This window comes from Perognathus longimembris, chromosome 8 (assembly GCF_023159225.1).
Source record: "Perognathus longimembris pacificus isolate PPM17 chromosome 8, ASM2315922v1, whole genome shotgun sequence".
Taxonomy (NCBI): Eukaryota; Metazoa; Chordata; class Mammalia; order Rodentia; family Heteromyidae; genus Perognathus; species Perognathus longimembris.
In genome coordinates, this window is record NC_063168.1 from 27,163,278 (window position 1) to 27,188,321 (window position 25,044).

The 25,044-nt window shown below is 44.6% G+C and overlaps 1 protein-coding gene across 3 annotated transcripts in view; it reads right to left on the reverse strand.

Moving 5' to 3' along the window:
* Sfxn5 (sideroflexin 5) overlaps positions 1–25,044 on the reverse strand; it is a 111,942-nt gene that overhangs the window by 86,355 nt on the left and 543 nt on the right. For all 3 annotated transcript variants that reach the window (XR_007211873.1, XM_048352740.1, XM_048352739.1), the window contains exon 2: positions 7,261–7,329. Coding sequence is in view for 2 of the 3 variants with exons in the window: in XM_048352740.1 (XP_048208697.1) it covers positions 7,261–7,329 (69 nt within the window). In the remaining variant the exon portion in view is untranslated. The remainder of the gene's footprint in view (positions 1–7,260; positions 7,330–25,044) is intronic.

Genomic DNA, 25,044 nt, shown 5'->3' on the forward strand with positions numbered 1-25,044 from the left:
GAGGGAGGGAAAGAAGAAGGGAGGGAGGGAAGGAGGGAGGGAGGGAGGGAGGGAGGTACGGGGAGAGGGAAGGAAGGAAGGAAGGGAAAGGAAAGACCCTCTTTACTATCACTCAAGGCCGAGCCCAGGCTGATACTAAAGAGGAAAAAAAAAAAGGAGAGGAAATTTCTCCAAAATGTTTAGAGGAAGTAGGTAAAATGGAAACAAGAGCACAGTGGAGAGTTTGGGAGTCCCAAAACTTACAGAACTAAGAACAAGAAAGTTGAGGGATAGGGGAGAATTGGGCTGGGAAATGGGGTACACAGTAAGTAGGGAGGCCAGCAGGCTATGTATACTTCATGTCGACCATTTAATAGCTGATCATTCTCAAGGAGCTGTTGGGTTTTTGTTATTTTTGGTGGGGGGGGGGGCGGAATATGAACTCAAGGGCATAAGCTTGCTAGACAGGCACTCTACCACTTGAGTCATGCCCCTAATACCTGGGCTAGTCTTGCATCTGCTTGGGGTCAGGGCAGTGTTCTTCCCCTGGCTTGACCATACAATTATGTATGGTCTCAAAGTTGTAGGATGTGGGCCTTACTCTTGTTCTCCATCACTATTCTAAACCCATCTTCCCTTCTGGCAGTCCCAGACTCCCCCCATACCCAGGTTATACAGTCCTTGACTTATACAGGGCATGAGCTACCCACTTAAAGGCTCAAGGTAATGAGAAACAAGGACAAAACAGTTTCCCTGCAGCTGACCTTCAATCACCTTAGGAGTCTAGTGAGGTAAACTGATACCATTCTGGCAGCATACCAGGTAGGGGCAGGAAATCAGTCTATCAGATCTATCCCAAGGGGCTGGGGATATAGCCTAGTGGCAAGAGTGCCTGCCTCGGATACACGAGGCCCTAGGTTCGATTCCCCAGCACCACATATACAGAAAACGGCCAGAAGCGGCGCTGTGGCTCAAGTGGCAGAGTGCTAGCCTTGAGCGGGAAGAAGCCAGGGACAGTACTCAGGCCCTGAGTCCAAGGCCCAGGACTGGCCAAAAAAAAAAAAAAAAAAAAAAAAAAGAAGATCCCAGATCTATCCCAAGAGCTTTAATAACAGCCATGATCAAGCTGGGCACCAGTGGCTCATGTTTATAGTCCTAGCTACTCAGAAGGCTGAGATCTGAGGATTGCAGTTTGAAGCCAGCTGGGGCAGGAAAGTCTGTGAGGCTCTTATCTCCATTTAACCACCAAAAAGCTAGAAATGGAGCTCTGGCTCAAATGATAGAGTGCTTGCCTTGAGAGAAAAAACTCAGGGTCAGCACCCAGGCCCTGAGTTCAAGGCCTAGTAGAGGTGTGCGCATACATAGGCACACATGCATACACACACAGTCATGATCACAAGCTTGCTTACACTACTCTTTGGAGTTTATTCTAAAAAAATAAAGTAAGCAAAGAAGCCAAAGATGAGAAACAACCTATTTATTAGATCTAAAAGCCTAACAGGATATGGTTATTTCTGTGTAAAATGTGATTTTTAAACATATGCCTAGCATGTGTGAGGCTGTGGGTTCAATTTTTAATATCACAGAAATAAAATGGATGGCTCAGGCCTATAATCCTAGCTACTTGGGGGCCATCCTTATTTTATGATAAGGGCTTTGCAAGCTCTTGGTGGTTTACTTCTCTGGACCTGACACTGCACATACTGCACCCAAGACAGGAACTCACCAACCTTCAAGTCCCCCAAATAATCTACCCTTATAGAGAGTTCTGAACCAGGCTGACTTGGCCATCTGTTTCCTGCAAGTGACCATGGACAGGACCCTACCACAGTTCACAACTTCTCACAAGCACCGTGCAATCTCAGAAGAGACCTGTGCACATCCACACTGGGACACTGCGTAGGCTGGCCTTCCAGCTCACCCTGGCATCGTATTCTCCTTCCCCCTGCTTCTTCCTCTTCTTCCTTCCTATCCTCTCTCCTTTTAGGATCAAAAAAGCACAATTCTCCCTCTCTGTCAAGCAGAGTAACCTCCTCTCCCTTTGAAGCCTTGTTCAAGGCATTCTGAGAACAAAGACAGCTTTCTTCCTAAGAGAAATTACTGTGAATAAAATTTCCTCTGCCTCATTACACATACAAGGGTTGGAATCTTTTTAAAGCATGGTCAGTTATAAATTGCAAACAAGCAACTGCAGAACTCTCTGAAGATGAGTCTCACCATTGATTTAGCTACTGCCCCTAACAACCAGGTCATTAGATGATTCAGGCTACCAGGATCTTTATACCTGAGGATGTCTGACTTCCAAAGCCACTTCCCATGGTGTCCACTGTCCAGCCATGAGCCCTGCACACTGTTTCTATGAGTCACAGTCTATGAACTAGCCAGCAGCCTGGCCTGCCTGTGCTTCATGACCCAGGGATGGGGGTGGGGCCCAGATCAGAAACTTATATCTTGCTGGCTGTAATTTATCATGGTATCTATCAATAGAGATGATCTTGCCAAGCAGCTTTCCTGAGCTGGAGATGGTGAAGATGAGGGCACTACCTCTCTGGCCTAGAAGTCCTATTCAGGGCCCTTCCAGACTTTGGGGAGCCTGTAAGATCTTCTGGGAGCAGAAACTTTCCCACAGGCTGGTGGTTGCCCCTGGTAACCATCCCCAACTCAGGTGTGGTAGGGAAGGGAGGTAGTTCTCTCTAGGAAGCCTATCAGAGCTCTGATAAGGGGAAAGATTTGAAAACTATTCTAAGATTCCTAGTGCCTTGTTATTTTCCAGGTGAGAAATGTTGTTTTTGTATTCAAACTAGGAGGAGAGGACACCTATGATTTTGTTATTGACCGATAAAGTGAAAGAAGTCAACATGTTTTTGTGACATATAAAAATGTTAAGGTCTGGGGACAGGGAATGTGGCTTAGTGGTAGAGTGCTTGCCTAGCATGCACAAAGCCCTGGGTTCGATTCCTCAGTACCACAGAAGCAGAAAAGGCCAGAAGTAGCTCTGTGGCTCAAGTGGCAGAGTGCTAGCCTTGAGCAAAAAGAAGCCAGGGGCAGTGCTCAGGACCTGAGTCCAAGCCCCAGGACTGGCAAAAAAGAAAAAAAAAAGTTAAGGTCTTTCAAAAAGTAAGAGTTTAAAGAATAAAGCTGTAGGTCAAGGAAGAGAAGAGTACAATGAACCGGTCTGAGGGTGAGAGAGGGGAGGATTAGGAGAACGGTGTGAGCCTCATGGCACTGTGGCAAGCCACCCAGAGGCCACCAAGCAGCTAGCCTTTATGTTGGAATTTCACTACAGTTGCATTTTGTTTTGTATAGTTCTAGGCTTTGTCAATAGTTCCTTTCTTTCTTTCTTTCTTTTTTTTTTTTTTTTTTTTTGCTGTCCTGGGCTTGAACTCAGGACCTGGGCACTGTACCTGAGCTCCTCTGTGCTCAAGGCTCTTCCACTTGAGCCACAGCACCACTTCCAGCTTTCTCTGAGTAGTTTATTGGAGATAAGAGTTTCACAGACTTTTCTGCCTGGGCTGGCTTTGAACTGTGATCCTCAGATCTAAGCCTCTGAGTAGCTAGGATTATAGGTATGAGCCACCGGTGCCCAGTGGTCAATAGTTTCTTAAGGTTGATGCTCTTGCAATTTTTATGTAGTTATATTCATTATGACTCCAGACAAAACCTAGAAATGAATTCTTAAGAGGGGGGTAGGTAGCTCAAAGGAGCAAAAAAAAGGCCAACTATTAACATACTTGAGTTCCTCCTCTTGGCAAGCCACAGCAGGAAACCACATATCAGGATAATTCCCACATTTCCCAGTACTGGGCTGCTACCAAGCTACACTGGGGATGCTTCTAAGCCCAGTTGCCCAGCAAGTTTGTGCTTCTTTCCACCATGACCTTTCTCTTTCAGAACTGGTCAACTCTGGGATTGCAAAAAACCAGTGCTCAGCAGAGAGAGGTGAGTGAAGTGCTGGTTGTCTTAAGAGGTTCAATGACTCGCATCAGGGTATGGGGTGTTTCGGTCTTCTGCATGCTGAATTATCCCAGATAAAGTCCTTGAACAGGATAACCTGAACAGGTAATTTAGATTACCTGAACAGGAATGCAAACTAAGAACAAGCCTACCTGGGTTCATACCCTGGCTCCACCAGTAGCCAACACCATATACATGAAACTTCTGTCTATTTCTTCAGCTGTAAAATGGAATGTATAATAGTGTCTCCCTCCTGAGGTGGCTTTGAGCTAATCTGATAAGCTCAAACATGTAAAATACTTGCAAATGCAACACAAAGAAATGATAAATGTTTCAGGGAACTGATAGGCTTACTCTGATTTGAATTTTTTTTTTTTTTTTTTTGCCAGTCCTGGGCCTTGGACTCAGGGCCTGAGCACTGTCCCTGGCTTCCTTTTGCTCAAGGCTAGCACTCTGCCACTTGAGCCACAGTGCCACTTCTGGCCGTTTTCTGTATATGTGGTGCTGGGGAATCGAACCCAGGGCCTCATGTATACGAGGCAAGCTCTCTTGCCACTAGGCCATATCCCCAGCCCTCTGATTTGAATATTAACAATAAATATATGCACAAAAACACTACCCTGAAAATATGTATAATTATTTTGGGTCAATTTGAAAAAAAATGCTTACAAATTGCTTTACTCACTCAGACACCAGTGGCTTATGCCTGTAATCCTAGCTACTCAGGAGGCTGAGATCTGAGATTCAAAGTCAGCCCAGGCAAGGAAAGTCCTTGAGACTCTTATCTCCAATTAACTACCAGAAAACTGGAAGTGGCTGTGGCTTAAGTGGTAGAGCGCTAGCCTTGAGCTGAATAGCTCAGGGACAGTGCCCAGGCCCCTGAGTTCAAGCCCCATAACCGACAAAAAAAAAGAAAAAAAATTGTCTTACTCAGAGTACATTTCGTAAATGCTTGCTGCAACTTGTGGGGAAAGGGGGCGTCAGGAGGGAAAAACTGGGAGAAAATGAGGAAAGAGGTGATGCTGTTCAAAAAGAAAAGTACTCATTACCTGACTTATGTAACTGTAGCCCCTCTGTATGTCATCTTTATAATAATAACAAAAATGAAATGCTTGCTGTTTTATATGCACCTGTAATCTTGCACACAGTTGAAAATACAAACAAAAAGCTTCGAGGGGCTGGGGATATGGCCTAGTGGCAAGAGTGCCTACCTCATATACATGAGGCCCTGGGTTCGATTCCCCAGCACCACATATACAGAAAATGGCCAGAAGTGGCGCTGTGGCTCAAGTGGCAGAGTGCTAGCCTTGAGCAAAAAAAAAAAAAAAGCCAGGGACAGTGCTCAGGCCCTGAGTTCATGGCCTAGGACTGGCAAAAAAAGAAAAAAAAAAAAAAAAAAAGCTTCGAAAAGCATACACATCTTAGGATGTTATTCCCCCAAATTTTTAAATTTGATAATAGCAAATGCTGGTGAGGAAGTGGAGCTACTAGAACTCTTATACATTGTTGATAGGAATGTAAGATGAACAACTATTTTGAACAACAGTGTGGCAGTTTCTGGCAAGGTCAAATATTGTGTTCATTGCACTTACCACATGAACCAGCAATCCCATTCCTAGTTATTTATTCAAGAAAAATAAAGCATACATATACAAAAGGACCATTCATAGCAATTTTATTCATAATAGCCCCAAACTGAAAAAAGTTGAGGTGTTCATCAACAACTGAAGAGATAAATTCTGGAACATCCTTTCTATGGAACTCTACTCACCAATAAGAAGGTTTGAGTATGCAACATGGACAAATCTCAAGTCATTATAGTAAAGGGAAGAAGCTGAATACAAAAGATGGCTTGTAGGAGACTATTAATGCAATGGTCTGGAAATAGAAAAACAGAAAGCAGAAGAGTGGCTGTTGGGGCTGGGGGAAGGGGAAACTGATTATGGAGAAATGTGAGGATGATGAAAATCACATCTTGGTTGTTTTTTTTTTTTTGTTTTGTTTTGTTTTTTTCTGCCAGTCCTGGGACTTGGACTCAGGGCCTGAGCACAAGGCTAACAACACTCTGCCACTTGAGCCACAGCGCCACTTCTGGCCATTTTCTGTATATGTAGTGCTAGGGAATTGAACCCAGGGCTTCATGTACACAAGGCAAGCACTCTTGCCACTAGGCCATATCTCCAGCCCTGAAAAAATCACATCTTGATTGTAGTTGTGGAAACAGGACTGAACACATTTGTCAAAAATCATAGAACTGTGCAGTTTTTAAAGGCCTTTATAAAAAAGCCATCAACAATTGTCAATTGCTACCTGAAAGAGGAAGGAACTGGGTAAAGAGGATACTGAAAGATACATTTTCATTCTACTTCAACAGACCTGTAGATGGGTGCTAGTGGCTCACACCTAATCCTTGCTACTTAGGAGGCTGAGATCTGAGGACTGTGGTTCAAAGCCAGCCCAGGCAGGAAAGTCTATTAGACTCTTATTTCCAATTAACCACCAGAAAACTGGAAATGGAGCTGTGGCTTAAAGTGGTAGAGGGCTAGCCTTCTGAATTCAAGCCCCACAAAAAAAAACAACCAAACAAAATAACCCCACATCTGTACTATTTGAATACTTTCCTCTCTCCCTGTCTCCCCCCTCCCACCTCTCTCTTTCACTCTCTCTCTCATTTTTCTCTTTGCAGTAAAGTGCTGGGAATCAAACCCAGGAACTCTTGCATGATAGATAAGCTTTCTACAACTGAGTCTCAGTCTTGTATAAACTTTTGTAATAAGCAGATAATTCATGTCATTCTAGTAATTTCTTACCTTTTCTTTTTCTTGGTATCAGTCATGGGGTTTGAACTCAGGGCCTGGTCACTGTCTCTGAGCTTTTTTGTTGTTGTTGTTGTTCAAGGCTAGTACTCTACCACTTGGAGTCACAGTTCCATTTTCCATTTTCTGGTAGTTAATTGGAGATAAGAGTCTCACACATTCCTCACCTAGACTAGCCTCAAACCACAATCCTCAGATCTCAACCTCCTGAGTAGCTAGGATTACAGGTGTGACCCACCAGCACCTGGCTTCATTGTACTTTTAAATAGTAATAACAACAATGCTCCCTGTCTTGAAAGAGCATTACTAGATGCAAATGAAATACTCAGAAAAGGCACACAGCAAGGGCCAGGGAGCACTTTCTGGTTGATAAAGATTTAGATGTTATCTTCCTTTCACTACCCACTTCCCCTCTCCTCTTCACTCCCCATTCCTTCAGATGACCCACACATTCCCAAGTGACAAGGTACAGCAACCATTGGTCCTCCATTGAGTGATGACCATGACTCACCTCCGTGACAAAGAGTGTGCGAGGGTCAATGATGTCCAAGAAGTGCCTGAAGCGGCCATAGAAGGACGTCTGGAGAAGAAGGTGGGAAAGAGAGGAGAGGAGGTCAGATGTGGTAGGCCATCCTCTGAACACTGGGAACCCCATGCCAAACCCATCATTATGAGTTGGGTTCCCCAATCTGAAGGACTCCCTCATGTGCGTGATGAAGTCCCATGAGTCCTTGTCATTCGGGGCTTTTCTGGGCTGAGAGCTTCCTAATGTCAACTCAGAGACCATTAAGACACTCAGTGACTGAGTAGCTTTCCTTCCCTTCCAGGTGCTTCTCACTTCCTTCCCTTCCTCCCATAATCCTACGATCTATTCTGAACCCTCAAACACTCCCAATCATCACTGCAGGCTGGAGGTGAGACCTGGCCCTCAGCCACCTCCCAGTCTCCCTGCCCCTCCCTGCCCCTCAGGGCCTTCTCCAAGATTCTGCTCCACTCCCCAGGCAGAGATGAAGCATGGCAGCACTGAACTCACAGCCTGGAGGCCTCCTTTCAACCCACAGCCCTGGGGATGTGGTGAGCCTCAGGATGAGGGGCAGCTCCCCTCCAGCCTTGTCCCAGAGCAGGGGCCCTAGAAAAGGAGTGCTTTGTACTAAGCAGGCCACAGGCATTCGAGCACAATGAAAAGAAACCTAGCAACGCTACTGAGGGGCCCTCTGCCTGGGAATAAAGCCAGCTAGGCAAAGCCAAACTCAAGGGGAAGAGAGTGCCAAGCATGGGAATGGGGAGAAGGTTCCAAATGCTAGGGTTTCATGCCTCACTCTCTCCACTCTAGACCATCCTCTGCACAGTGGAGAAAATGGAAACCTTATCAGGGAAGCAGCTTCTGTAATGAATCTCTCTCCTGTTCCTTCCAGCATAGACACTGCAATAAGCTATAGGTCACCTCAAAGTTTCTCTTCACATCCCACCTCCATTTCTCTTCTCATCTTAGCAGCCCTTGTATAGACTAGTTTCTGCACACCCTACTTCTATCCCACTCTGGGTGCAAATGAGAGACAGATTAAGCCTTAGCACCATTTCTAACCCAAACAATTGCTTTTCTAACCTCTCACAGCTTAAATGGCCTAAACCACTCATGACCTGAGACATTCCCAAATGATGCTCATACTGTTGTCTTGGCAAAACTTCAGCTCTCAGAATTTAGTCTAAGGAAATGATATTCAGAGATACGCTCAGAAGTACATGTTCAGCCAGCAATAGTGGTTGATGCCTATAATCCTAAATTAAAGTCCAAGATGGCATGCTAATCTCAGGAGGCTGAGATCTGAAGATTACAGTTTAAAACCAGCACAGACAGGAAAGCCCACAAGACTCTTATCTCTAACCACCAAAAAGCTGCAAGTGAACTGTGGCTCAAATGGGTAGAGTGCCAGTCTCAAGCAAAATAGCTAAAGAACAGTACTTAGGACCTGAGTTCAAGCCCAGTACTTCCCCCCTCCCCCAAAAAGTATATGTTCAGGATGTTTACTGCTGTGTTATCTACAATAGTGGCTGGGTGGATAAGTGATGTCCATCCATATGATTGAATACTATGCAATCATGTTTTCAGACAACAGCTATGATATGAAAAAATGCTTATGATTTTATAAAATACATACAAATCCTATGATACCAACTTAATAAGTAAGAATATAACTAGAGATAAAGACCAGATAATATCCAAATCCAAGTCCACTAAATGGAAGGAACTAAGGCTCCTTAGAGAAGTGGTTCCAGGGTTGGATTTGTGATTCCAGGTTTTGCTATACCAGAAAGTTAATAAAATGCCATCTCCTGGGCTGGGAATATGGCCTAGTGGTAAAGTGCTCACCTCGTATACCTGAAGCCCTGGGTTTGATTCCTCAGCACCACATATATAGAAAAAAGCCAAAGTGGCGCTGTGGCTCAAGAGGTAGAGTGCTAGCCTTGAACAAAAGGAAGCCAGGGACAGTGAGTGCTCAGGCCCTGGGTCCAAGCCCCAGGACTGGCAACAAAAACAAAACAAATAAACACATAAAGTGCCATCTCCCACCCATACACACAAGTGACAGAACTACTGACAGCCAGGCATGGTTGCACAAGCCCATAATTCTAACACTCAGGAGGTTGAGGCAGGAGGATTCAAGTTCCGTGCTAGCCTGGCTACACAGTAAATTCCAGCCTGCCTGGGCTACATAGTGAGACCTTAACTCAGAAAACAAGCAAACTAGCAAACAAACAAGAACCTGCTGAAGAACAGGTGCTGGGAATTATGTGCATTAGATGTGACACTCCACAAGTCCAGAGCATCACCACTGTGACATTCTGGAGGGAATTAATCCAATCACAAGAAAACATCTGACAAACCCAAATTGAGAAGCATTCCATAAAACAAGTGATCTTGTTCATCAAATAGGTCCATCTCATAAAGACAAAGAAAGATTGAAAAATGGATCCACATTAAAGAAACTAAAGAACCCATTTGCTAGCTATGCTAGTATGATTTGGGCTTGAATCCTGGATTAGAGGGGAAATATTTTCAAGGCCATTATTAAAATGTGACAAATGTGGATTATAGACTTCAGATTAATAAAAATATTTTTATCCATGTTAAATTTCTTACTTGGTTATAAAGAGAATGTCACTGATCTTAAGAGACAGTCACTGAAGTATAATGGGATGAACTGATAAAATCTACTTTCAACTGGCTAGACAAAAAGAACATGAGTAAATATATGTAGCAGTCACAAAATTTTAAAGTGTACGTACTATTTTATTTTTTATGCTGATAATGAGGTTTAAACTCTCCCTTGCTTGGCTTCCTTGCTTGGCTGGTATTCTACCACTTAAGCCATGTCTCCAATCCAGATTTTGCCTGTTATTTTGGAAATGGATTCTCATTTCTGCCAGGCTGGCTTTGAACTGTGATCCTCCAGTTCACAGGCTCCTGAGTAGCTAGGATTACAGGTGTGAGCCATCAGCACCTATTTTTTTTTCACAGACCAAAGATGTCTGTAATGATGACAGGTATATGTTCTATGTTTCCAGATTTTCTAGACAAAGGGGAAAACAAGGCAACCCAAAAGCATGTTAACAGCTGGTGGATCTAGGGAAAATGTATAGGGAAGTTTCCCCATGCTCTGGCAAGGCTAGAGTTGCAAGGCCACTTTTCTGTAAGATTGATGGTGAAATAAAAAGTTACAAGCAGCATTCTTCAGAATGGTAGACCAAAGTATATTATGATGTTACAAAGATTGCCTCTGGGTAATAGGATTGTTAATGATTTAATATGTCTATCTTTTATAAAAATGGCAAAGAAACACATGAGGAAATGCTCAACATCCCTGCTAGTAAAGGAAATGCAAATAAAAACAACCCTGAGATACCACCTCACCCCAGTTAGAATGGCCTATACTCTGAACTCAGGAAACAACAAATGCTGGAGGGGGTGCGGGGAAAGAGGAACCCTTCTCCATTGTTGGTGGGAGTGCAAATTAGTACAACCACTTTGGAGAACAGTATGGAGGTTTCTCAAAAAGCTCAATATAGACCTACCCTATGACCCAGCCATACCACTCCTAGGCATCTATCTAAAACAGCAAACCCCAAGATATCAAAAAGACATTTGTACTTCCATGTTTATCACGGCACAATTCACAATAGCCAAAATATGGAAACAACCCAGATGACCCTCCACAGATGAATGGATCCAAAAAATATGGTACTTATACACAATGGAATACTACATAGCGATTAGGAATGGTGAAATATTGTTATTCGCAGGGAAATGGTCAGAACTCGAACAAATAATGTTGAGCAAGACAAGCCTAGAACACAGAAAACAAAGGGGCATGATCTCCCTGATGTATGACTGTTAACAAAGGGAGACAGAGAGACAGTAGAGAGCAAGTCTGTGAAACCAAAAACTGCTTGTCAAATAGTATTCCCCACAGGATTGGGGCAGCGACCCAACAGTATGTAACTAAAACCAAACAATTACTCAACATATAAAGGTCAAAAATTGACCTCTCAGGGGAATACAATAGCTCAAAAGCTAGGTATGTACATTCATATAAGACTACTGTCGACATATTGTCTAATATCGACATTATATTTAAAGCCCTAGGCGAACTTTCTTGGGCGTGGCCACGTGGCTACTGTATATGTTCTTGATACATTGTATATTGTATCTATGTCTACCTGACCTAGAGAAGAGATAGAAAAACAGGATGTAAGATATCACAAGAAATGTATACACTGCCCTACTATGTAACTGTACCCTTTTTGCACAACAGCTTGTCAAAAAATTTGTGTTCAGGGGCTGGGGATATGGCCTAGTGGCAGAGTGCTTGCCTCGTATACATGAGGCCCTGGGTTCGATTTCCCAGCTCCACATATACAGAAAATGGCCAGAAGTGGCGCTGTGGCTCAAGTGGCAGAGTGCTAGCCTTGAGCAAGAAGAAGCCAGGGACAGTGCTCAGGCCCTGAGTCCAAGCCCCAGGACTGGCAAAAAAAAAAAAAAAAAAAAAAAAAAAAAAAAAAAATTGTGTTCAATTAATAAACAAATAAAAAAAGTCTATCTTTTAAATTGCTTTAAAAATGAAAGGTCAATATTAGGTATAATATATAAGTAATATTCTATTTTTACATGCATGTAAATTAAGGTCCAAGGTGGCATGCTAATCAATACACTGGATCATATGCTCCTGAAGGAAATGGGCTGTTGAACTTCCTTCTTTGACTCCCAGTTTCCTTAAACATCCTCAGGGTCCACAGAAACACCTACCATGCAAGGAATGAGTGGGTTGAGGAGCAGCCAATGACCCTGAGGTGTCCTGAAGGAGGCCAGTCTTTGGAAGGAGGATAAAACTAGAAAAGGATAACAGTTTGGCAATAAGGGGTCTGAGAAGGATAAAGGGGTGGAGGTAAGAACTTGCAAGGGGCATGGCCTGAGAGTAACTTCTGGAAAATGTTCCAGCAGACACGTCCAGCCTCTGACTTGCCTGTCCTTTCAGTCCTGTCCCAGTCCTGCCAGTTCTACTGGGTCATTTTCTACAAATACCACTGGGGGAGGGTTCTAGATAAGGCATTTTACTTCACTGACCTCTAGGAATCCTACAGAGCAAAGAAGACTCGAGGAATATCACAATGAATGAGGTTATCAAGAGAGGCAAGTAATTGAGCAGGGTGTCAGTAGCTACTAGGAGGCAGAGATCTGAGGATCAAGGTTCAAAGCCAGGCTATGCAGAAAAGTCCTGTAGAATTAACAATCAAAGAAAAATCCAGACTTGCCAAGGGGCAGCAGCTCACACTTGGAATCTTAGTCACTCAGGAACACACCTGAGGATCTGATAAATCTAAGAGACTCTTAGCTCTAATTAGCCAGCAAAAAGCTTGAATTAGAGTTGTGGCTCAATACCAAACTTGAGTGATAAAGCCAAGTGAGAGCACACAGCCCTATGTTTAGGCCCCAGTACCAGTACAAGAAAAAAAAATAAAAGGCAGGCTGGAAGCATGGTTCAAGTAGTAGAGCAATAGCTATGACCAGCAAGCCAAGCAAAGAAGCAAGCCACTGAGTTCCAGTCTCAGAATTGGGAGAGAGAGAGAAAGAGGGGGCGATGGGGAGGGAGAGAAAGAAAGGTAAAAAATAGTAAACAACTACAAACCACTGTTACTGGTGCTCAAATGAGGCATCACAAAGTACAATGGAAACACTCAAATCTCTTCCTATTTCTTCCCAGAGTGAGTTAAGGAGGCATCCCAGAGGAGCTAGGACCCAGAAGTACATGAGTTACTAAAGCAGAGAATATACACAGGAGTGTATAGTGGAAAGTGTGGAGTCTCGTCACACTTTCACTATTCAAGTAGATACTGAGGACCTAGTTGTGTGCAGCACTGCGCTAGGGCCCTGAGAGTGCAGCAAGGCTTGCTGCCCATGGGAGAGTGAGCAAGAACATGGATGTTCCCTAGATTTCTAGTTACTCACTGGTGCTTATTGACCAACATAAGGAAAGTAAGAAGTATACCTTCAATGGAGAGGAAGATAAAATTTTGTAATGGTCATGTACATTTTGTTAGCATTTCCCCCACCTTCGGTCCTCAGCCCCTCCCATTAGCCCCCAGATGCACCCAGACCTAAACTCCCTGCCCTAGAACTATAATGGGTCACTCCTACTCATCATTAAGACCTATCTACTTTCCCTTTAGCCCCAGAGAGAAGCTGCCTCCTCGATAAGGTACAGCCGCCATGTTGCTCCCTCTCCTGTGGGAGATATGGCCCCACTAATAAACCTCCTTATAAACCTTCTTCTCTTGTCCATGACTATCTCTGCATGGTCCCCTGAAATGGCTGAGATATAGACTTTCATTGGTGCCAAAAGCCAGGATAGGTTCCCCAGTGGATTTGCTCCCCCATTTCTGGGGGGGTCTAAGCTGCCCCTGGGGCCTATTCTGCTGCCCTAAGCCCACCTGGAGGGCCACCAAGGTAACTTTCTCCTGACTGAGCTCTACTTCCATCCACCACAATGATGGATTTGAACTTCCAGCCAGGGTGACTGACCATTAGCAGGGGGCTCAGATTCGATTTTCCATAAGTCACTGGGCCAAGGCCACTGGGCTGCACTGATGGAAATCTTGGTGCCAAGTTCCAAGCCCCACTCCCAGGGACCATAAGCCACGGGGCTAGGTCAAGGGAATCAGCAATTGTGGGTGACGACTCCCACAGTCGACTCCATTTTGAGCCAGCTGAACAGAGCCCCACTGGGACGCTGGTGGGTAGCTCTAGTTCAGCTCCACTGGGCACTCATCAAGAGTGGGGGACAGTCTAAACGCTTCAGGAAAGCTGCTCAAGTTTGGGCCCAATCTTAAGCCTTATACAATCAAATTTGGCCCCAAATTTGGAACTCCATGTGGCCCCTTTATGGGACACTGGTATTTTACAGGACTTACATAATTTCTGTGAGCGCTCGGGCAGATGGAACTCTCTCTGCCTGTCTCTAAACTGCCTGCCTGTGATATAGAATGGGCTGGTACTAGCTTCCAAAGGTACCAGTGTTTGTTTACAAAAGAAATGTTTTCAATGTTAAGCGTGATGATCCTGTTAAATTTTGCTAGTTGTTGACTAAATCCTAAGTTTTCTCTAGCATTGACCGCATGGTGGACAATAGAATTGGTTTTAACAAGCTCCATCTTGGTTCTATCAAGGTAAATTTCCAAAAACTCTTGGATGTGAAGTCCCACCTACCCCACCTACCCCCCCCCCCCCCAGGTAATGGGCATGCCAAATTCCTAGAGGCAGGGTGGGATGTAGAAACTCTAGCTCCCGGTAACCCTGCCCTCCCCCCCCCCAACTCTGTAACTGCCACCTTGCAATTCAAACATTCAAAGGTGAAGGTGTCTTGCTGTGACTCTGTTAAGGCTCTGACCAGCTCTGCCACCATTACACCATGCCATGTATCTGTGTTCTGTTCCTGTCCTGCCTCCCATCTCCTGGACCTTCTCTGGTCATAGGATCCCTCTTCAGCTCCTCCATTGGAGCTGAACTGGTTTCTCAAAATGTGGCTTCTCTGTTTCCTCGCCGAATAATCTGTGAAAATTTTTGTTTGCTGGAAAAGTTTTTTTTTTCCTAACTGACCACATGGTTCTAAAATATGGGCAAAATAATGTCATTTTGCCACTGGAATTCCAGAAAACTTATGTGGCCAATTTAAAAAAATCTAAGCACGCCCCAAAGCTTGTGCACAAGTGTCTGTCTGTCTGTGTGTAAAATATGTAAAAACTGGCATCATGGTTTCAAAATTACTTGCTTTTTGACTACTATTGTAACTTAATCTAAGTCTTGTGTTAAACTGATCCTTGCAACCTGTGGGTGGAGTCACAGTAGCTCACCTGACTCTGAGCCAAAGAGAAAAAAAAAAAAAAGAGCAGTTTTAAACCCAAACTGATCATGTTTGGGTGCAAACAAATGTGTCTAAGATGGTATAAGTAGACTGATGTAAAACCAGCATGTTGTTTATGTCCACCTATGCTAAAATGTAAAATGTACATCTGATTCTGGCAACTCTTTGGTATAGACTAAGATTTTACTTCATTTTCTCTGCTATGCTTTTATAAACTCTAAGATCAAGGGACCAGAGTCATTTTGGAATGAGTGTGCAAATGTGGGTGCTGACCTTGATTTTCCTGACCCAGGATCAATATTTTGCTTTATAGGATGCAGCTAGTAGTGGCTCAAGATGCAGGTTAATGTCTGTGCTATCTGCATAGACTGTGGCTGTCTGTGGCTACAGGAAGCTGCTTCTATGGTCTGTTCCCAAACAGCCTGATTTCACTACTGGTGATTCCTCATTCTGTCTCTGGTGAATGGGAGACTGCTCAGGGACAAATGAAGAGCATTCCGCACCCTCCTCAGCATGGGTGTCTCCTCGTGCCTGTCCAGTGTAGCCATATCTAGGAATCACTGGTGGTGTTCCTGTGAAGCTTTTGACAGGCCTAGAGCACTCCTGCCCTGGCTCTGCCTGCCTCAAGTCACTCAGTTCTCAAAGACTCAGGACTATGGGGCTGGGGATATAGCCTAGTGGCAAGAGTGCCTGCCTTGGATACATGAGGCCCTAGGTTCGATTCCCCAGCACCACATATACAGAAAACGGCCAGAAGCGGCGCTGTGGCTCAAGTGGCAGAGTGCTAGCCTTGAGCAAAAAGAAGCCAGGGACAGTGCTCAGGCCCTGAGTCCAAGGCCCAGGACTGGCCAAAAAAAAAAAAAAAAGACTCAGGACTGTGTATACTTCCAAGATTAGAGTTGGGTTTATAGCAGGCCTGTCATGGCAGAGTTGCAGCTGAGACTTCAACTGTGCAGTAAGTTAAGACACATGTCTATGACTCTTACTCCAAGGTTAAAAGCATCAGAGTTGTGTGTGGTGGCCACAGGTTTGCATTGGTATAGCACTGGTGTTTCTCCCTCCATGTCTCAGAAGCTGTCATGGTCGCTGCAAAGAGCAGACTTGGTTGGCCTTTGGTCTGTGTGGATTTTGTGACTGGGAAAAGGCTTGAACATGAGGACCAACTGTGAATTTTAGACTGTACTTGCAAGAGATGGTTACATGCCCAAGCCTTCTAAAATCTTAAAAAAAAGAAAAGTTGTCACCCTGCTTAAACCAGTAGGGCACCAGCCTGTAAAAGCCAGAGTACTCAGAGTAAGCAACCAGGGAATACTGGGAGATTTCAAATGTCTTTAACCAGTCTGTGTAGAAATTTGCAGGCAGCCCAGCAGGAGGTGAGACAATCCATCCAAAGGAGACTGAGAGATGCTACTGCAGCCTCGCCCAGATCCAACCCATCTCTCCTGCCTGCCTCCATCACACATGATAACGAAGCCTGCTGATTCGGGATGGAAGACACAGCCACTTCAGATTCACTGAAGCTGAGACTTTTACAATGCCCTGACCCTTTGTCCTCTTGATTATTATTCATGTTCTCTTCTGCCTACTGGTAATGTTAATCCCCACAAGTTAGACTACAAGGGGTATATAGGCATAGAAATGATATGATTTGGTTTTTATGCAATTTTGCAGTCAGATGCATTTTGGTAAATAGCAAAAAAGGTGCCAAGTTTGTATACTTGGCACAATGCTAGTGCTTATAATTCTTGAATTAAGAAAATGTTGTTTGAGTTCAAAGGTTTTCTGAGAGTTAATTCAGATCACAGAAAATAGCCAAGGAACTCTAAAGTGCTAATCAATTGCTGTTTGAAAACTAACACATCTACTGAGTTTTGTCATTGCAGAACTTTGGCAAGTATTTGTTGGTCAATTCTCAACAAATTACAGGTAAGCTGTACTCCTATTGGTCTCCTTGTTGTTTAATTGGAAATAAAAAGGGCTTTTGTGGCCAACACTCCTTTGATTTCAGTTCAAAGCAGCCAGCCCGGGCAGAAAAATCCCTCTAAAACTCCATCTCCCAACTAACCAGCAAAGAGCCAGACTGGAAGCATGGCTCAAGGGACTCAAATCATAGTAACCAGCCAAATGCTGGCAGCGGCACTATGGCTCAAGTGGTCGAGTGCTAGCCTCAGCAGAAGTGCTCAGGGACAGTGCCTAGGCCTTGAGTTCAAACCCCATGAATACCAACTGGGACAAGCTATCCAAGCAATGAGCACCTAGATCTTCAGGATGAAGTCAGTCCTAACAACAAGGAACCATGGAAAGGAATAAGAGGAGATCAAGTCACATCCTAAATGGAGTCACTTTAAACTTCCCTTTCAAAGTTAATTAGAGCCGGGAGATCAAGAGGAATAGCTGCTTGCTCACCTAATGTCCATATCTGTCCACATTCCAACTGGACAAGATCAAGAGGAATATTCACTTGCCCACCTAATGTCCATACCTGTCCACTTTCCATCTGGACAGGAACTTGCATTCTTGCCTTTGTTACTTGCTATTTGTATATATATTAGCCTCTGACTGGCTACTCCCAACCAGTCCACTACCCAGTTGCCAAAAAAATACCCCTAAACACTCCCTTCCTGCCCGCAGTCCAGTTATTCCTCCTTCCTTGTAATGGCCCACAATTTGGCTTATGCTCCAAATGGAACTTTTCTGGCTTGTGCCCAGCGTGTGTTCTCCCATGTTGTTCATGTTAACTGGTCCTGTGAACTTGTCAGCCTTTTGCCTGACCTTTTCAAGTCTCTTTTAACAGGATAACATTCCTCACCCAGGATGCCACCTGGGAACTTGCGGTTCAAGAATTAGACAAAAAGAAAGTTTGCTTCCTGTGTTTCCAGGGATCAACCTAGGTCTGGACTGAGAAGTAGACATAGGGTCTTGTCTCTGTGGAGACCACAAAAGTTTAGAATAGTGTGGAATGGATGGGATCGAAAACTACTTGAAGCTAACCACATGGGTAGACTGTGAGGCAAAGTGGCTCGGATCTGCCAATTAAGAGGTAGATGAAATTAATAAATAAATTACAAAAAAAAAAAGAGGTAGATGAGGCTAAGAGTGTAGCTCAACAGCAGTGCAGCTCAGTGGCAGTGCTTGCTTAGCATGCCAAAAGGCCCTGGGTTTCATCCCAAACTAGGCAAAATGAGGGGGAGGGGAGTGCATGTTTCATTCCTACTAACATGATTTAAACGGGAAGTTTCTGGCCATCCATGATTTTAGATAATGCCATTCTCAGTGAGAGTCCTTACTCAAGGAAATCTCAGGGATATTTTTTTGCTGGAGCAAGTCCTTGCAAGAAACATTGTTTCTTTGCAGAGATAATAGCTTGATCTCTCTCCTTGCCTGATGAATGGCAGGCAAACGTTCTTTTCCTTTTATTTTTTTCGATAATTTAAAATGTACAAGTCCCCCCACACACACACACACACACACTGGACCCATCTTTATCCAGTCACATAGTACAAGTTCTTTATTCCCCTTTTCTTTACTGGAAGAATGAGTCAACCCTATGATTGCTTCCTTTTCCCTTCAGGAGAAAGGTGAGTCAGCTGACGCCCGCCCTCTCCGAAGGTCCAGGCTGGTTGAGGAGGAGCAAGCCGTCAGAGCAGCTGACAGCAAAGGCCCAAGAAGCCCTTCTGTTCCAGACTCAAAATCACTGTTCTTGAAGTTAGGAATCAAATCCTCAGTGATACTCACTGGATACTATGCTGAAAATGAACTATACAACTTGTGGCTGGGGACAAGATTGGGAGTGAGGAAAGGGCTGACATTGTCCAAAAACAAAATGTATTCATTACCTAACTAATGTAACTGTAACACTTCTGCATATCACTTTTATAATAATACAATTCTTGAAAAGAAAACTATGATTTACATAAAACATCATATTAAAATAAATTTTACACACAAAAAAAGGAAAAGTGTTAAAAACCAAAAGCAGCTCCCAAGATCACCTCCTTTTCGGGAAGTAAATGATTAAAAGATATAACTATGAGCAAGATCATTTTATTTCAGAGAATAAAACTGCCCACAGACTACACCTTCTCAACCTTGATGTGAAGGGCACGTTTTCCTGACTAGAGGCTCTCCCCATCCCAGAAGGAACCCGTGCAACTTGCCTGCGGAGACCCAGCCCAACTGAGCCATCTTGGAACCTGCACACACGCAGCCTGTTGCTACCACTTTGGACCCTCTACTACTTAAGCCACTCCTCTAGCCATTTTTACTTTTCCTTTTATAAATTTTGAGACAGGTTCTCCCCTTTTGCCCAATGTAGCCTGGACTGCAATTCTCCTATTTATGCTTTCCATGTAACTGGGATAAAGAAGTGCATTACTGTATCCAGCAGGAGAAAAGGGGGGACAGAAGCAGAATTTTGTGGTTAGGCTAACAGAATATTAACTCAATTTTTATCACTGTCACCATGCATCCCCGATCAGTATAACCACTCTCCGGAAATGTTGCAGTTTTCCTTTTAGTCACAAAGGTCATTACATCAAAGCTGCTATTCCCCATTCAAGCAAGCACATAGTTATAGAAGCAGAGTTAGCAGTTTAGTAGAACAACCACATTCCAAACTCTCCCATTGTTCGGTTTTCCATATGAGTTTGGGTGACATTTACCAGAACATGTTCCTGCTATCCAGCCTAAGCTTGTCCTTCTCCAGGCCCACTACTCTGCCTAAGCCTGCTGTTTTTAGGGACTCAAAAAAGGAGAGCTCCCCTACACCTTTCACTTGGTTCCCATAATGTTAAACAATACCACAGAGATGCCATTAACCACATTCAGAATGAAAAAAATTCTACAAACAAAACAAGCCAGTTTCTACAACAAATACAAGGAAAGTGAGAGGGCAATAGGGCTGGGAATGTGGCTTAGGGGTAGAGTGCTTGCCTAACATGCATGAAGCCCTGGGTTCTATTCCTCAGTACCACATAAACAGAAAAGCCCGGAGTGGAGCTGTGGCTCAAGTGGTAGAGTGCTAGCCTTCAGCATAAGAAGCTCAGGGATAGAAGCAGCTCAGGCCCTGAGTTCAAGCCCAGGACAGGTGGGGGGCGGGGAGGGAGACGACAGACAAAGATTAGAAGAATCAAAAGTACTAAATGAGGAGTCTGATGTCTGATGCAAGCAAACAATTTTAAAAATGAGGCGACCATCAGGAAACTTTTAATAGTGAGTGGCTATTTGAGGATATTAAGAACTAATTATCTCAGGTGTGAGAGGTATTGTGCGAGGGTTGTTATGATTAAAATAAACCTAATTTTAAAATCTCTCTACTTTGATAAGATGCAAGGCATTCACCTCTGTGGAATTCCCTCAAACCTGTAACTCCATCTGCCTATGAGGAACACATTAGGAAAACCCAAAATGAGGGACATTCTATAAAATGCCCTGTCGGCACTTCCCTAAACTGCCAGGGCCATCAAAAATAGGGGAATATGAGAAACTCAGACTAGAGGAAGACTAAGAAGGCAAGGTAACTGTAATGTGCAATCCTGGAACAAAAGGAGTACTGTCATAAAAGACAATAAAATCTAATTGAGCTTGGAGTGAAGCTAATGGCAATGTACCAATGTTGATTTGTTAGTCTTGACAAGCTGATAGCACAGATCCTAAGTAAGGGCTAGGAAGGAATTGTTTTGTTTTGTTTTTGTGCCAGTCCTGGGGCTTGAACTTACGGCCTAGGTAGTATCCTGGAGCTTTTTGCTCAAGGCTAGCACTCTACCACTTGAGCCAATGCTGCACTTCCAGCTTTCTGGTGATTAATTGGAGATAAGAGTCTCACAGACTTTCCTGCCCCACCTCCTCAGATCTCAACCTCCTGAACAGCTAGGATTATAGGCATGAGCCACTGGCACTTGGCTTGTTTTGTTTTCAATTTCTATAAATCTAGAAGTATTCCAAATTTAAAAAAAAGTTTATTTTTAAAAGAACATCAAAAGAGTTTATTTTTAGAGATAACTACTATTAGGTCAGTGAAGTGACAGGAAGTTTGAGTTTTGCTTCCAAAAGAATTCACTGGTTGAAACAAGGCTGGCCTTAACTTGATTATTGCTGGAGCTGACTGATGGGCACATAGTGGTCCCATGACTGCTTCCACTTTTGTATGTTTGAAAATCTCCAGAACAACAACAACAATAAACAAACACACATGGACTCTGGAGCCAGAACTGCCTAAGAAGTTATTTAATCAGCTTGTGCACTGCAGTGTTTTCACCTTTAAGTGGAGCTCACTACATCTGTCCCATGAGGCTGTGAACATTTTTTTTAAGTCAATATGAAGAAAAGGCTGAAACAATGCTCAATTTATCACCATCATTTTATAGAAAGATGGCCACAGAGCACAGCCTAGCTCCCACCCTTGCTCCATTGACAGAAGCTGCACAGCACTCGTTCTTTCCTCCCATCTCCGGCACAGCCTCACCTCCTTTGGGTGAAGGGACTCCTGAGAACAAGGAAAGACCTCTGTTCCAAACCCCACAGACAGAGGTAAGCCAAGTTAGGAAATCAGAATGGTGTCCCAGCTCAGGGTACTATACATGTTCACTGGACCCTTACTACATGCCAATACAAGGGCAGGACCCAGACAAAGATGGCTGAGCCCTGAAGAAACCTGTCAGTTCAAGATATCCAAGAGAGACCTTGGCATCTTTAGACTCACCTCCTCAGGGCCTCCGATTCTTACACTATTAAACATGGTCCCACTTGGTTGTAAGTAAAAGCTGACACATTCTCCCAATCATAGTGTGCATTTTGTTTTCCTCAGGACCTAGAATGCTCTTGGCTTTTTTTGTTCAAAGACAGTGCTCTACCACTTGAACCACACCTCCACCTTCCGCTTTTTGTTGGTTAATGAAGATAAGAACCTCATGAATTTGTCTATCTGGGCTGGCTTTGAACCTCAGTCCTCAGGTGTCAGCCTTCTAAGTAGCTAGGATTATAGGTGTGAGCCACAAGCCTACAGTCTTGATGGCAATTTAATTCAAGACCACAAAACCCACTGTGGTATCTACAGCATGTTCATTTATTCACAAATCTTTACAAAGCATCCCTAAAATCAAGACACTGCTGACTCAACAAGGAATCAAGGTATCCAAAGTCCCTGATCCCATGGGGCCTACTTTTGGAAGAGGGAGACTGATGCTAATAAAATAATCTCCCCCAAACAATGATGCAGGTACTTTGCAGTAGAGGGAGGACATAGTCAAAAACTCACATTTGTGCTGGGCATGATAGTCATACCTGTAATTCTAGCACTTGGGAGTTTGAGGCTGAAGTTTCTTGAGTCCAAGGACAATCTGGTCTACACAATGAGTTCAAGGCCAGCCTGAGTTACATAGCAAGATTCTATTGCTAAAAAACAAGTGTTAAGATGTAACCTCAATGGCATAAAGCTTGTCCAGCTTTATACCTTGTACAAGGCTCTAGGTCTGATCTCCGGCATCTCAAGCATACTAGAGGAACACAGTTGGGGATGGGGTGGTCACATTAGAGAAGAAGAGGCAGGGCAAGTGGTAAGGACAAGAGAAAGGTGAGATTTCTGTAGATGGCCCAGAGTGGAAGGAAAAAGAGTAGGTACAAAGCCAAAATGCAGCAAGAGTGGTGGGCCCTTCAAAACTTTGAACCCTTTCAGAGGTGAAGGCTTAACTTTAGAAGTAGGCGAAGTCATTACAGAGTGGTGCTGGTAAGTGTGTGTATGTAGGAGGAGTCACCTGATTAGACCTGCATTGTTGGGAACTCTGCCATAAAGAAGAGGGAAGGATTGGAACAAGGCCAGAATGGAAGCAAGGAGCCCTATTTAGAGGTTTCCACAATGGCCCTGAAAATGGATGAGCAAGGCTGGTTTAGGAATCTCCTCGTGCAGATGGGCAGCGGAGATAGCAGATGAGAGCTGAGATCATGGTCTCTGCTTGAATTTAGAAGGTGAGGAAAAGAAAATACACAGGCAAACTGCAGGTTTATGACTAGCATTTGGTGGCAAGCTGAGCTGCTTGCTGAGCTGCTTGCCAAGCCAGGGAGCAGTGTGGGAGGAGCAGGTGTGGCAGAAAGAAAAGTTCTTAACATGGATGAATCACATGTGCCCATGCACCATGCTTTAGGGCAGACTCTATGCTGTTGGAGGGCAATTTCAATAACATTACTGCAAACACTTTACTGCCAAAAAGAGATACCAACAATGAATGGCTGCAGGAAACCAGTCACCTCAAATATTAATTCATGGCTCCAGCAATGATTACTGCAAATGGAGATTACATCCACTCATCATTACTGAATAACAGTCTGCTGGGTAACTGGATGTCCTAAATACCCCCACACAGGTAACAGGAACCAAGGGAAAGACAAAACCCTAATTCTGCTTCTGGGTGAGATGAGACAGAGAACAGTAAGATCAACCCCTCTTCTCAAAAGCCCTACTTGGGTTTGAGAAGAACAAGTAACCATGGGATTAGAAAACCACAGGGAAGACTGTAAGCAAAAGCTGAGCTATAAGGATCCACTGGGGACAGCCAAGGAGGCTGCAGGAGTGAGTAACATGGTAAGACCAGCAGATAATGGTGCCAGAGAAGGGAGCAAGGGTTTCCCTGAGGAGAGGGGCCTATCTGAGCCTGACATAGGATGTGCAAGGTAGGGGTGTGGGGGGGTGAAGGATCACTCAGAGCCAGGCAGGGGCACCCCTAACAGTCCTGACACAGATGGCATCTTAACAAAGCAGGAAGGTGCCAGTCTTTCCTCAGAACCTACATGCTGAGGCAGCTGATTTTAAAAAACGAATCCGGGATTCGTTTTAAATCCCTGGGGATATTTTCTCACACAACTCAAGAATTCAGCTCTTTATCAGTGAAACTCAGGATTGGATTCAGTCCTGCTCCTATCTCAACAACCTCCACCAACCCCCTCCTCCCCTCCCAAGAAAAAGGCAACCATACCGACCTGACCGTCTTATCATTTCCTTTCTTCCTTCAAAGTTCTTTTTGGTGCCTCAGCTGCCACTCACCGCCCCCCCACACGCCCCCAGCAAGCCCTCATTTCACTTCAGCCAAGTCAAGACCCTTTTTCTAATAGAGTGTGTTTGCTCCTCTCTGGAGGCAGTGGGACCCGAGGGTCAGCGGGACCCGAGGGTCAGCGGGACCCGAGGGTCTGAGGCGGGGGAACTGCCCCCCCAGGCTCTTGGTTCCCAGGCCTCGCCAGCATGTCCTAGCTGCAAGCTTGATCTCAGGCTCCGTGGCTGGGGCTGAGTTAGCCATGCCCTGGCAGGGAACCGGGAGGAAAGACCACAGTCATCATGCTCCGGAGAGCTCAAATAGATCCGGTCAGAGGCAAGCGCTCGGGCTCGGGTACGAAGACCTTCCTAGGAGGACCCAACAAGGGAGATGCCGGGGAGCGCTCCTGGGGCAATGGACTCACTGAGGGCAGCAGCCCCAGGGGATGACACAGCGTTTCCCCCGCACCCCTACTTCTCCTGCACGTTCTAACCTCTTTCCTGGAGGGCACCTGCCAGCTGATTGGCTGTGTCAGTGAATCCTCAGCCTGGGATGGAGGTCGTTGGAACACCGCACCCCTCGTTCCCCTCCCCCCAACCCGTACCTTCTCCCATCCCACAGAGCATGGTGGACCCCTCTCCGGGTCCGGGAATGGGATGTGACTGAGGAGTAGAGATGCTACTTAGCCAACATCTTGGAAAGAATGTCAGTCCTACTCAGGGGAAAAAGTTAGAAGGCAACCCTGACACTCCAACTTCTCTTCCAGGGTCAGACTCGAACTTTGCGCCCTGGGCGAACATCTTGCACGGACTGGAGCGACCCTGCCTGGAGCTTCTCCGACCCTAGTGCCAGGGATAG